We start from the raw sequence: 13,337 nt of genomic DNA, 5'->3' as shown, positions 1-13,337 counted from the left end.
ACTCTTGGTTGCAGGGTTGTATGAGCCCCATGTTGGGTATAGAGATTACTTGGGTTGTATGAGCCCCATGTTGGGTATAGAGATTACTTATAAAATCTTAAAAAAAAAGTTGCTCATGAAACATTCAGATTAAATTTAATTGTGTAGCTGTTATACATTATCACTTCTGAAAGTCAAACATTGAATAATAGTAATGAGTAATTTATTTTTTCCTAGGCTTTTGAATTTTAGTATAAACCTTGTGCCCCGTGGTATACGTAATCCAGTCTCTACTGAAATTTTTCCTACTCTAACCAGGAATAAATATGGAACTGGAGCAGTTAGCATTCAAGCTGGCAGTGCTTTGCTAGCTAAAGGTGGTATCTGCTTTATAGGAGACTTGGCTTCACACAAAAAAGATAAACTAGAACAGCTTCAATCAGGTAAACAATATTTTTTTCTAATTAATTTTTACCTGTTTGATAGTATCATTATTGTCAAGGAGTTACTTAACAGCTTTGTATTGTACACATTTTAGGAATTGAGAAATTATATTAAATATTTCTCCTTTTACCTTTATAAATAAAAAGAAATTTAATATACAAATGCTCTGTTTTGGCTTTTGCCTTAAGTTGTGCTAACATGTAAGTTTTTATTGGCCCAGATTACTTTTCTTGTCTGCTGTTTTTAGCTTGGACTTCACTCTGATGTTGAAAAACAGTGGTGAGGGCTCCCTGGGTAGCTCAGTCATTTAAGCTTGTGCCTTCAGCTCAGGTCATTATCTTGGGGTCCTGGGATAGAGTCCCTACTGGCTCCGTGCTTCGTGGGAAGCCTGCTTCTCCCTCTACCTTTCTCTCTCTGTCTCTCATGAATAAATAAGTAAAATCTATCGCTTCTCCACCTTTTGGCTAAGATCAAGTGTAGTATGAATAAATAAGTAAAATCTTTAAAAAAAAAAAAAAAAAGAAAAAGAGAAACAGTGGTGAAAAGAGAGATCCTTGTCTTATTCCTGATCTTAGCAGGAAAGTTTTGAGTTTGTCACCATTAAATATGATGTTAGTTATAGGTTTTTTATAGATATTCTTTTCCAAGTTGAAGGAGTTCTCTATGGTGAAATACACATAACATAAAATTTACCATTTTAACCATTTTAAAGTATATAATTCAGTGGCATTTAGTACATTCACAATGTTATGTAATCATTACTACTCTCCATTTCCAGAACTTTTCATAATGCCTAACAGAAACTCTGTACCCATTTATACAGTAACACCGTATCCTTCCCCCTACCTCCAGCCCCTAGTAACCTCTACTCTACTTTGTCTTTATGAATTTGTCTATTCAAGAATCTCTTTTCTCATTGCTGAATAAGATTCCATTTAATGTACATACCATTTTTTAAAATTCACTCATTTGTTGAGAGATGCTTAGGTTGTTTCTATCTTTGGCTGTTGTGAATAATGTTGCTCTGAACATTGGAGTCCAAGTATCTGTTTGAGTCCTTACTTTCAATTCTTGGGTATATACCTAGAAGTGGAATGCTAGATCATAAGGTAATTCTGTGTTTAACTTAATGAGGAACCACCGAACTGTTTTCCACAGTGGCTATGCAATTTTACATTCCCACCAGTAAAGGATGAGGATTCTGATTTCTCCAGACCAGTCTTATTACATTTCATAAATGATAAAATATTTTTAAAGGAAAAAGCTTTACATATTAGTACTCTTAACAGTAGCTTTTCCCTTGCTTTTGATTAAGGAGCCCATATTTTTAGTCTACACTGGACTCACATATTAAGTAGCTGGCCCTGGCTACTAGAATGACAAAAACTAAAAAGATTGACAACAAATGTTACCAAGGTTGTGGAAAAACTGGAATTCCTATATACTGTTGGTACATAGTACAACCTTTTTGAAAACTGTTCTGGCAGTTTCTATAGTGTCAAAAATATATACTTACCTTATGACCCAAGGGAAAGATACATATAAGCAAAAGACTCTGTTATCATGAATGAAGGCTAATTTGATAAATATTTGGAAGATAGAATCTTAGGAATCAGATTGAATCCATATATTGAATGGTTGTAAGGGGTGAAGGAAGGATAAAAAGGAGATTATGTTACTTCTACTTTTTTGTACATGGGTTTTAAGTAGTTGGATGGTGATACCCCTAATTGTGAGTAATGTATACAGAGCCATTTGAAGAGGAGAAATGATGAATTTGGTTTTCAGCATGTTGGATTTGAAATATATTTTCCCCTAGTCATTGTAGTTTATATTCTCTCTCAATCTTACTTACCCTCTTTCACTCTCACATATATGTCCTGCTTTCTTTTTTCCACATAAAAGAACATTGCTTAATTTCAGCCCCCCTTGTAAGCATGAACTATATGATCAGTCTCTTAACACTCTGCCTATTCCACCCAGACACTCACCATAATTCCAGCTACATGCTGTAGACTGTTGTTCTCATCAAGTCATGGGACACATAAACATTCAAATATTTTTCTTGTCTTGTTCTTTTTTTGACAGAACCTCTAATTTTAGCCATGTCTTGCAAACAACCAATTTACTTGTGCCTTTACTGTCCAACACTTAGGCGGTAAAATGCTATATAATAGTATTTTGTTATTAATTTGTAGAAATATAGACCAAAATGAGCCTAAATAATAAATGGGTAATGTCTTTTGACCTAGTTTTGGAAAGCAGAAGCATCACAGTATACATCCCAGGAAAGAAGTCTGGGAATGATGTTAATCAACACATGACTTTTCCAGTTCAGTGCAGTTTTTGGTCTTTTGTTGATATGGATTCATCTTCAAGGAAAAATATGCAGAAAACCAACACTCTAATTGGTCAGATGGTGAGCTATATGTATATTTTACTTCTAGAATGTTTGGGGAATTTAATCACAGATTTTTTTTTTTAATTTTTATTTATTCATGATAGGCACACAGTGAGAGAGAGAGAGGCAGAGACACAGGCAGAGGGAGAAGCAGGCTCCATGCACCGGGAGCCTGACGTGGGATTCGATCCCGGATCTCCAGGATCGCGCCCTGGGCCAAAGGCAGGCGCCAAACCGCTGCGCCACCCAGGGATCCCTAATCACAGATTTTATTTTATTTTTATTATTTTTTTTTTAATTTTTTTATTTATTTATGATAGTCACAGAGAGAGAGAGAGAGGCAGAGACACAGGCAGAGGAAGAAGCAGGCTCCATGCACCGGGAGCCCGATGTGGGATTCGATCCTGGGTCTCCAGGATCGCGCCCTGGGCCAAAGGCAGGCGCCAAACCGCTGCGCCACCCAGGGATCCCTAATCACAGATTTTAATCTCAATATTTTTGTTGTTCTTAATGTTTTGTTATTAACCCATTCCTATCTTTAATAGGATACTAGAGCTAAATAATGAAGCAGTTGTTTGAAATTTTTCATTTTTTTAGTGAGGCAAAGAAGGTGTCTGTTTACTAGAAATTATTATTTGAATAGGCAGTAGAGTAGGCTTTAATGAATAATGTATAAGAAAATAATAAAGAGATACCTGGGTGGCTCAGTAGTTGAGTGTCTGCCTTTGGCTCAGTGTGTGATCCTGGAGTCCTGGGATCAAATTCCCCATCAGGCCTCCTGCCTAGAGCCTGCTTCTCCCTCTGACTGTGTCTCTGCCTCTCTCTGTGTGTCTCTGATGAATAAATAAAGAAAATATTTAAAAGTAATAATAATAAAGAGCATTAAAAAATTGATCATATTGAGTTCCCTTGCTACTCAGGAATCATTTTAAATAATAATAATAACAAATAATAAAATAAAATAAAATAAACAGTCCTATAATTTACTGTAATGAAATAATATTATAACTATCTTAGTAATTTAAATAATTATAAACAATACTTAATTTATAATTATTTCTGAAGTGTTTTTGGAAATGTCAGAGTTTAATGTTTGCATTTTACATTTTCATTTGATGTAGGATTGCAGTTTGATTCCAGCTAATCTCCTAGAGACATTTGGATTATTGATTAATTGCAATGAATCATCTTCTTTCTACCCACTTCTTTCTACTGTGCAACATACTTTAAAGAAAGCCATTGATCCTGAAGGGCAGCTTTATGTAGCTTCTAAGAACTTCACAACTGAAGATTTTGAAAAGGTACAGGTAGAAAGAATGAGTACCAAGCATATTTGTGCTAATGTTTCTCAGTTGAAATAGAATTCGAGCACTCCGTTTTCTTTATTTAGATTTTTTTTTAAGATTTTATTTATTCATGAGAGACACAGAGAGAGAGAGAGAGAGAGAGAGGCAGAGACACAGGCAGAGGGAGAAGCAGGCTACATGCAGGGAGCCCGACATGGGACTTGATCCCGGGTCTCCAGGATCATATCCCAGGCTGCAGGCATCACTAAACCACTGCGCCACCAGGGCTGTCCAGATTTTTTTTTTTAAGATTTATTTACTTATTCATGAGAGACACAGAGAGAGAGAAAGAGAGAGACAGAGATACGGGCAGAAGGAGAAGCGGGCTGGGAGCCCAATACAGGATTTGATCCCAGATCCCAGGATAACATCCTGAGCCCAAGGCAGATGTTCAACGGCAAAGCCACCCAAGAGTCCCTAGATCTCTTTGATTCCAAGTCCCTTTCGGCTTTTAAATATTTTAAGGACATTGTATAGAAAATATTTAGGATTATAATTTAAAAACTGTATAAGGACATAAATATTAATTGAGTTAATTGTTGAGTTGATTCTTTGCACAGCTCTCCAAATGACTTTTAAAAATCTCAATAAAAAGAAAACCAATAAATATAAGGGAAGGAAGAAGAAATGTGTGGGAAATATCAGAAAGGGAGACAGAACATAAAGACTCCTAACTCTGGGAAACGAACTAGGGATGGTAGAAGGGGAGGAGGGCGGGGGGTGGGGGTGAATGGGTGACGGGCACTGAGGGGGGCACTTGATGGGACGAGCACTGGGTGTTATTCTGTATGTTGGTAAATTGAACACCAATAAAAAATAAATTTATTAAAAAAAAGCCAATAGAATATTTCTCTGGAAATTATGAGAGGCTGTATAGATGTCCAGTTATTTACATTTTATAGACTATTCAAAGGGATTAATTTTATATAAATGCCTTCAAAGTTCTGACCTAAGAGCATACCTGTCATGACTCCCCCATTTCAGTGTCCTGCCATGAAAACACGTGCAGCATATTCAGGGAACCTGAGAGTAGACGATGTAAATTAGTAATGATGTTTATAGCTACTAAAGGTACACAAGTATTTACAAGTGATGCCCTTTTAATATTAAATCTTCAGAATCTATCAACAGTAGAGTTAAAGTATCTGGATAGGATAGATAAAGGGCAGGGAATTACTGGAGTGGGAATCTATGAGTCGTTAAAATTATTTTTCATACCTGCCTTCCTTGCAGGTAGATTGCTGGGTAAAAGGTTGAAAAGTGAGGAGGACTTAAAGCTGAATTATAAGCATTGTTTATTGACATAATTTAGAACAGAAAAAGAATATGATAAATTAGGCCTTTTTGTTTTATTTTATTATTATTTTTTAAAATTTTATGTATTTATTCATGAGAGACACAGAACGGCAGAGACACAGGCTGAGGAAGAAGCAGGCTCCATGCAGGGAGCCCAATGTGGGACTCGATCCTGGGACTCTAGGATCACACCCTGGGCCGATCACACCTCAGTGCTAAACCGCTGAGCCATCCAGGTGTCCCTATTTTATTATTTAGTTAGTTATATTTCTTGGAGGAAAAGGGCAGAGGAAGAGAGAGAATCCTAAGCAGGCTCCATGACCAGCACAGAACCCAACATGGGGCTCGATCTCACAACCCTGAGATCATGACCTGAACCAAAATCAAGAGTCGGGTGCTTAACTGACTGAGCCACCCAGGCGCCCCTGTTTGTTTTAATATATAAGAAAAAAGTAGCTAGTCTCTAGGTATGAGAGTACTAAATATATAGACACCCTAATGACCCAGGGAAATTTTTGCCCAGTTTTTCTCTGAAAAACAAAAACAAAAACCCTGGGATTTATTATTTAGGTAGTTACTGGATATCTTTATATATGAGCCTACTTCTGCTCTTTTATATTTTCACAGAAAAATAAATCTTCTTTATCATTTAATTGAGATAAAACAAGATATATGGAGCCATTAAGGGACAATTTAAGTGCTAAGCTGGGTGGTGTTAACTGCAAGTATTTTAGGAATTCAGGAGGGAAGATATCAAGTAGAATGCAAGAATTGGGAAGACTTCAAGGAGGTGAGATTTTAATTGAGCTTGAGGAAAAAGTAAGATTTAGATGACAGGAAGGATGGGCATTCTAAACAGAAATGAAAGTAGGAGCAAAGACAAAAGTAGAAATAAATATACATGGAAAACTATGAGGAGAATTAGCTGACTGGAGTAGGAATTACATGATAGAGTCATTAGGATTAGGATTTGTCAAATTTACAATAAGCCTTCAAGCTGAGGCAAAAAAATTTATAGTTGATTCGTCAGACTGTAGAGAAAAGTTGTACAGTGAAAATGATTTCTCCAGAAGATAAATCTGTCCATTACTCAAAACAAATTAGATAGAGTGTATCACAGCCTGGGCTCTCCAAGAGGCTGACCAAGATGAGTTTAGTGTGCCATTGTTTATTCAGCAGTGCTCTTCTAGCACTTCTGTTAATACCTGTGGAAGGGATGGGGCTCCTGGGTGGCTCAGTGGTTGAGCAGTTGCCTTTGGCTCAAGTTGTGATCCCAGGGTCCTGGGACCAAGTTCCACATCACACTCCTTGCAGGGAGCTTGCTTCTCCCTCTGCCTAAGTCTCTGCCTTTCTCTGTGTCTCTCAAGAATAAATAAATAAAATCTTAAAACAATGACAAAAACCTATGGAAGGGAGAAGGAAGCGGGATTAGCAGTGAAAGGACTCAAGCTGTGATGCGGGTCCAAAGATAGCCCCACAAAGAGCTCTAGGGTTAAAGATACCCACCAGAATTGTTTTGCTTTGGACATAAATAGACGGACTTATTTTTATAACACTTGCCCCACTTCCACTTCAGTCAGTGATTTGATTATGGGCTGTCCTAAGGCATTCCCTGAAGGAGCCTGGAGGCCAATCCTAACAGCATTCCTGGTAGCTGGGAACAAATCATTTCCTAAAGGGGGAGATAGGTGGCACATTACTGTGATTCCATTGGGTAAAACTTGGAGAAGGCTACTGCTATTATTGATAATATTATTATTCAGTTATGAAGGTCTAGAGGGTGAACCATGGAGTGTAAAGAGAATAAAGAAGACAGGATATACTCTAATGCAGGAGTACCCAAATCCTTTAAAAGGTTATATTTAAATATAATAGCAACCTTATTATCATAAAATTTTCCTTTTGATTCTGAGTTGAAAAACCAGAAAACAATCAGGATAATGAAAACTAGAAATGATTCCATGGATTAAGGATTTAAGGGACTGGGAATCCTTTGAAAGAAAAAAAGCACAAAACTCAGAGAAGACAGTGCTAATCATTTTGTTGAAAGCTTCTTCTCTCTTGGAAGTCTTAACTCAATCTCCAAGGCCCACCTTCATAGTAATTAACACCATACCTCCCACATTGCTAGTATTCAACTGTGTTCTTTAAAAGGAAGGAAGGGGAGATCCCTGGGTAGTTCAAAGGTTTAGCACCTGCCTTCGGCCCAGGGCGTGATCCTGGAGTCCCGGGATCGAGTCTCGAGTCTCGAGTCCCGGGATCAAGTCCCAGGATTGAGTCCCAGGTCTCACATCGGGCTCCCTGCATGGAGCCTGCTTCTCCCTCTGCCTGTGTGTCTGCCTCTCTCTCTCTCTCTCTCTCTCTCTCTCTCTCTCTTTCATGAATAAATAAAAATCTTTATAAAAAGAAAAAAAGAAATAAATTGTCAAAGAATTAAAGCCATTCAAAGGGAAATGAGCTGCTGAAGGAAGCCTTTTTCCCATTGAAAAAAATCTAAGTGAGCCTTTATTCCACTGGAAACAGAGACTTGATAGTCATTCAAATACATTGCACAGAACATTTCTGTACTAAGAGGAAGAAAGAGATTATTCTGGCTAAACTTCTAACAATATTTACAAGTATAAGACTATGAGTTCAAGTGCTTAATGACTTTGGGATGGCCCCAGATATTTAATCAACTTTGATGTAAATAAAATATGCACACTTTGGGGTTTTGTCATATAGATTTTATAATAAAGTTTGAATATCTTTTTTTTAAGTGTGAATTTCTTAAATTTCTCATATTTTTAATTTAGCTACTGGCTTTTGCAAAGAATTTGAATGTAGAATTCAGTTTGGAGGCAGAAAGAATGATTCATGGCTATTATCTAGCAAGTCGAAGAATCAGAACAGATTCTATAAGTGGATCAAAACTGTCAGCATCTGCATTAAAATATTTGTAGGTATTCAGTCTAAAATTTTAAAGCCAGTATTGACTTTTAAATTATGTGTTTAATTAACTTTATTATGTTTCACTTGTTTCTTTTTTTGTTTTATTGCTAGTTGGCTGGTTTATAATTTACCTTGTTCCAAAAGATTTTAAGGTGATTTTTTAACAATTCCTTTTGTTATACTGTTACATCGTTTGAACCTCCAGTACTTGTTTTCATGAAATTATTTTTTTACTGGAACCCCTGTATGAGATGTGTCTGAGTAAAGTGCAATGATTTCAAATGCAAATAATTGTTTTTTAAAATGTGGCTTTTTTATATTCCAGGCATTTTTAGTTGAACCTAGAAAAATATCTTTTCAAGTACATCATTCCCTGTACTTTTAAATACTTTAATAGACTCATCTATTATTGTTCCTTGAAAAGTTATTTTAAAAACTGGGGCAGCCTGGGTGGCTCAGCGGTTTAGCACCCCCTTCAGTCCAGGGTGTGATCCTGGAGACTGGGGATGGAGTCCCACATCAGGCTCCCTGTGTGGAGACTGCTTCTCCCTCTGTCTGTCTCTTCCTCTCTGTGTCTCTCGTGAATAAATAAATAAGATCTATTAAAAATAATAATAAACTTTAAACTAATTTTTATTATAAAGTATGGACACAGTAAAAGAAAAGTCTAAAAAAATGAATAGGGTGTCCAGGTAACTACCCATTGCCGTCCCACTCTCTAGAGAGATAATCACTGTTAACAGTTTTTGTGTGTTCTTCCAAAATTATCCATTCAAATACTAGCATGTACAAACATATGTAATTTAAATATATCATGTATATTTAATACATACTTTATTTCAATGTTTTATATATTTTTAGATGAATATGTTAAACATATATATATGGATATATATATATGGATATATATAGATAGATTAATTAGATAGATGGTCCCCAACTTGGGATGGTTTGACGTACGATTTTTCAACTTCATAATGGTGTGAAAAGGATACACATTTGGTAGAAATCATACTTTGAATTTTGAATTTTGATCTTTTTCCTGGCTAGCAATATATAGTAGGATACTCTCTCATATTGGGCAGGGATAGTGGGCCACAGTTCCCAGTCAGCCATGAGATTAAAAGGTAAGTAATTGGTACACAGACAACCATTCTATATCCATGCAGCCATTCTACAGTTCACTTTCAGGGCAGTATTCAATAAATTATGTGAGACTGTCAACATTTCATTATAAAATTGACTTTGTTTAGATGATTTTGCCCAGGGATCCCTGGGTGGCGCAGCGGTTTAGCGCCTGTCTTTGGCCCAGGGCACGATCCTGGAGACCCGGGATCGAATCCCACATCGGGCTCCCGGTGCATGGAGCCTGCTTCTACCTCTGCCTGTGTCTCTGCCTCTCTCTCTCAGTGTGTCTCTCATGAATAAATAAATAAAATCTTAAAAAAAAACTTAAAATTTTTCTTCTGCTTCTATAGTCAGGTACCTAATAATAGCATCCTTGCTTTTCTAGAGTAGAGCTGAACAGCACTTTCTTTTCTTTCCCTGAAAGGCTTTGTCTATATTCTGTTGTGGTCAGCATTTTTAAAGGAGCTTAGATGAGGACATCAGGAACATGATAGTCATATTTGAAAATAACTCTGGGGAGTTCTCCATAGACTCAAATGATGATCTTGATCTAACCAAGAATGAATGGATAAGAAAAGTTTGATGGCTTAATATGAAAAAATTTTGAGATTTCATTCTTTTTATGTTTAATATGGGTAAACAGTGTAATATGGCTATTAATATTACTGTGAATTCAGGTTATGTTAATAGAATATAGTATCAAGAGTTTAAAAAAATGCTAGTTCTGCCTCACTTCTACATTGCTGATTAAATCACACCTGTAGTACTGTACTGAAAAAGAATATTAACTAAATCTGGTCTTGATGAAAGTAGCCAGAATGATGAAGAGCCTGAAAGTTATGTCTTATGACATATTAAAAGAGCTAGGAATATTTTATTTTGGAGAAAAGAAAATATAGGGCAACTAGGAAAGTTGTCGTTGAGTATTTGAAGAGCTGTCATATTTAAGAAGTATTAGGCTTGTTTTATAATCTCAGAAAACAGAACCAGGGGCCAGTGGGTAGAAATTTAAGTGAAACCGGGATGCCTGGGTGGCTCAGCTGAGGGCGTGATCCTGGAGTCCCGGGATGGAGTCCCTGCGTGGAGCCTGCTTCTCCCTCTGCCTGTCTCTCTCTCTCTCTCTCTCTCTCTCTGTGTCTCTCATGAATAAATAAATAAAATATTTTTTAAAAAAGAAATTTAAGTGAAACCAATTTCAGCTTAAATTTATATAATCATTGTGAGTCCCAAAATTTTCAAATGCTTTATTTGAAATCATAACTGAATTATTATTGTCCCCATGTTATACCTGAGCTTTAAAAAAACTCAGAGGGCAGCCCCGGTGGTGCAGCGGTTTGGCGCCGCCTCCAGCCTGGGGTGTGGTCCTGGAGACCGGGGATCAAGTCCCATATCGGGGTCCCTGCATGGAGCCTGCTTCTCTCTCTGACTGTGTCTCTGCCTCTCTCTCTCTCTGTATCTATGAATAAATAAATTAAAAAAAAAAAAACGCAGAAAGGGGCACCTGGTAGCTCAGTGGTTGAGCGTCTGCCTTTGGTTCAGGTCGTGATCCTGGCGTCCTGGAAACAAATTCCCTATCAGGCTTCCTGCAGGAAGCCTGCTTCTCCTTCTGCTATGTCTCTGCCTCTCTCTCTGTATCTCTCATGAATAAATAAATAAAATCTTAAAAAAAAAAAGCACCTCAGAAAGTAAATGATTTATATGAAGTCACAGAGATAGTAAATTCTAAAGCCTTAGCCCAGGTTTTCTGATTTCCAAGCTCAGCATCATTCAATATGCCTAATGAAAGCTTGAGGGAGGGGCACCTGGGTCCCTTCATTGGTTGAGCAGCTGCCTTTGGCTCAGGTTCTGATGCCAAGGTCCTGGGATCTAGTACCCTATCAGGCTTCCTGCGGGGAGCCCGCTTCTCCCTCTGCCTCTCTCTTTGTGTCTCTCATGAATAAATAAAATCTTTTTAAAAAGAGCGAGCTTGAGAGATTTTTTTTTTTTTTTTTTTTTTTAGGTAATCAAAGCTTAGTTTAAAAATAAAAGGTGAAAAAAAAATAAAAATAAAAATAAAAGGTGGGGATCCCTGGGTAGCTCAGCGGTTTAGCGCCTGCCTTTGGCCCAGGGCGTGATCCTGGAGTCCCGGGATCAAGTTCCGCATCAGGCTCCATGGAGCCTGCTTTGTCTCTGCCTCTCTCTCTCTCTCTCTCTCTCTCTCTCTCTCTGTGTCTCTCATGAATACGTAATTAAAAAAATAAAATAAAATCTTTAAAAAAATAAAAGGTAAAGGAATGGATTCCTAGTGAGCCCTAGGAAAAGTTCAAAAGAGACTGGACAATAAGTAACCTGAAATGTTGTAGAGAAGATTCAGTTATCTGATGGAGTCTGAACTTTAAGGTCGCTTCCAAAACTAAAATTTCAAGATTCTGAAGACTTTAAATAGATGAAGAACTGGAAGAAAGCACCAAAGATATCTATAAGAGATATTTAGTTTGGTTAATTTTCAGATATTTATCTGAACAGAACTTGGGGAAGAAGGTGTAGAATAATAAAGATAAGCCAGGGTGGAAACCAAGTGTTTGATAACAAGTCAGGGTATTTGCTTGCTCTGGAACAGTCTGTTGAACTTGGTAGGAAAAAAATGCTTTGAAAAGAAACTAAATTTTTTTTTAAAGATTTTATTTATTTATTCATAGAGGCACAGAGAGAGAGAGAGAGAGAGGCAGAGACACAGGCAGAGGGAGAAGCAGGCTCCATGCAGGGAGCCTTACGTAGGACTCGATCCCAGGTCTCCAGGATCACGCCCCGGGCTGCAGGCGGCGCTAAACCACTGCGCCACTAGAGCTGCCCCTAAATTTTTTTTTTTTAAGTGAAAATATGCTGTTCTCTAAGGTATGGTTATGTATACATATGCCTTCATGTGTTCCTGCCAAAATATATATTATCTTTTAAAAAATATTTTATTTATTTATTCTTGAGAGAGAGAGAGACACAGGCAGAGGGAGAAGCAGGCTCCATGCAGGGAGCCCAATGTGGGGCTGGATCCCAGACTCCAGAATCATGCCCTGAGCTGTAGGCAGATGCTTAGCCACTGAGCCACCCACGTGTTCCAAAATATATATTATCTTTATAAAATCCACATATTTTGATTAGCATCAATTTTCTTTTTCAGAGTTTCCCTAGCTGAAGCCCATGCTCGACTGAGCTTAAGGAATAAAGTGCTTAAAGAAGATGCACTAATTGCAGCCTTATTATTTGAAACATCTCTCACACTGAAATATGGTAATTTCTTAATTTGTTAATGATCACTATAAATAATTTAAATATTATTAGTCTTTTAATATGTTACATATATTTTAAATATGATTTTAAACAATAATAAATTTTTATCAGGTAAGGCTTGTTGAATTTGAACACTTACTAATTGTATATAGGTAGTATCATCTGTAAGTTCCTTGTGCATGATTGCTCGGATACTTAAACTTTTGCATTGCTTACAGAATTTTGAAAAAACATGTACTTAATACATGAAGTGATTTTCAATTTATCTTCCTTGTCAAATAACATGCAACATTTGATTGTCAAGCAGTCCCCCTCAATGGAGTTAGGAACATAGCCAAAGAAAAGGTGATCATCTGGCGTCACCTCCTTTCTGAATTGCTAGCTATACTAATCCTGTGACTATTGCGTTTAATTATTTATAGTGAATTTGAGCTTATTGTGGTTTTGCTAAAAAAAAAAAAAATGTAAAAGGACTCTTAAGAGTAAAGAGAGTCATTCTCCCAAAGGTCTTTGTTGAATTGGATGAGACATTAATTTTGATAAGATAT

At 37.0% G+C, this 13,337-nt stretch overlaps 1 protein-coding gene across 8 annotated transcripts in view; it reads left to right on the top strand.

Annotated features, from left to right (window-relative positions):
* The window catches only part of MCMDC2 (minichromosome maintenance domain containing 2), a 39,009-nt gene that overhangs the window by 16,718 nt on the left and 8,954 nt on the right, over nt 1-13,337 (top strand). For 6 of the 8 annotated variants that reach the window (XM_077876717.1, XM_077876723.1, XM_077876721.1 and 3 more), the window contains 5 exons: nt 217-422; nt 2,676-2,842; nt 3,946-4,125; nt 8,262-8,404; nt 12,680-12,789. In XM_077876717.1, coding sequence (XP_077732843.1) covers nt 217-422; nt 2,676-2,842; nt 3,946-4,125; nt 8,262-8,404; nt 12,680-12,789 — 806 coding nt within the window. The remainder of the gene's footprint in view (nt 1-216; nt 423-2,675; nt 2,843-3,945; nt 4,126-8,261; nt 8,405-12,679; nt 12,790-13,337) is intronic. The other 2 variants (XM_077876722.1, XR_013367230.1) reach the window with 2 other exon arrangements.

Source organism: Canis aureus, chromosome 28 (genome assembly GCF_053574225.1).
Source record: "Canis aureus isolate CA01 chromosome 28, VMU_Caureus_v.1.0, whole genome shotgun sequence".
NCBI lineage: Eukaryota > Metazoa > Chordata > Mammalia > Carnivora > Canidae > Canis > Canis aureus.
This window is presented reverse-complemented; position numbering and strand designations above follow the sequence as displayed.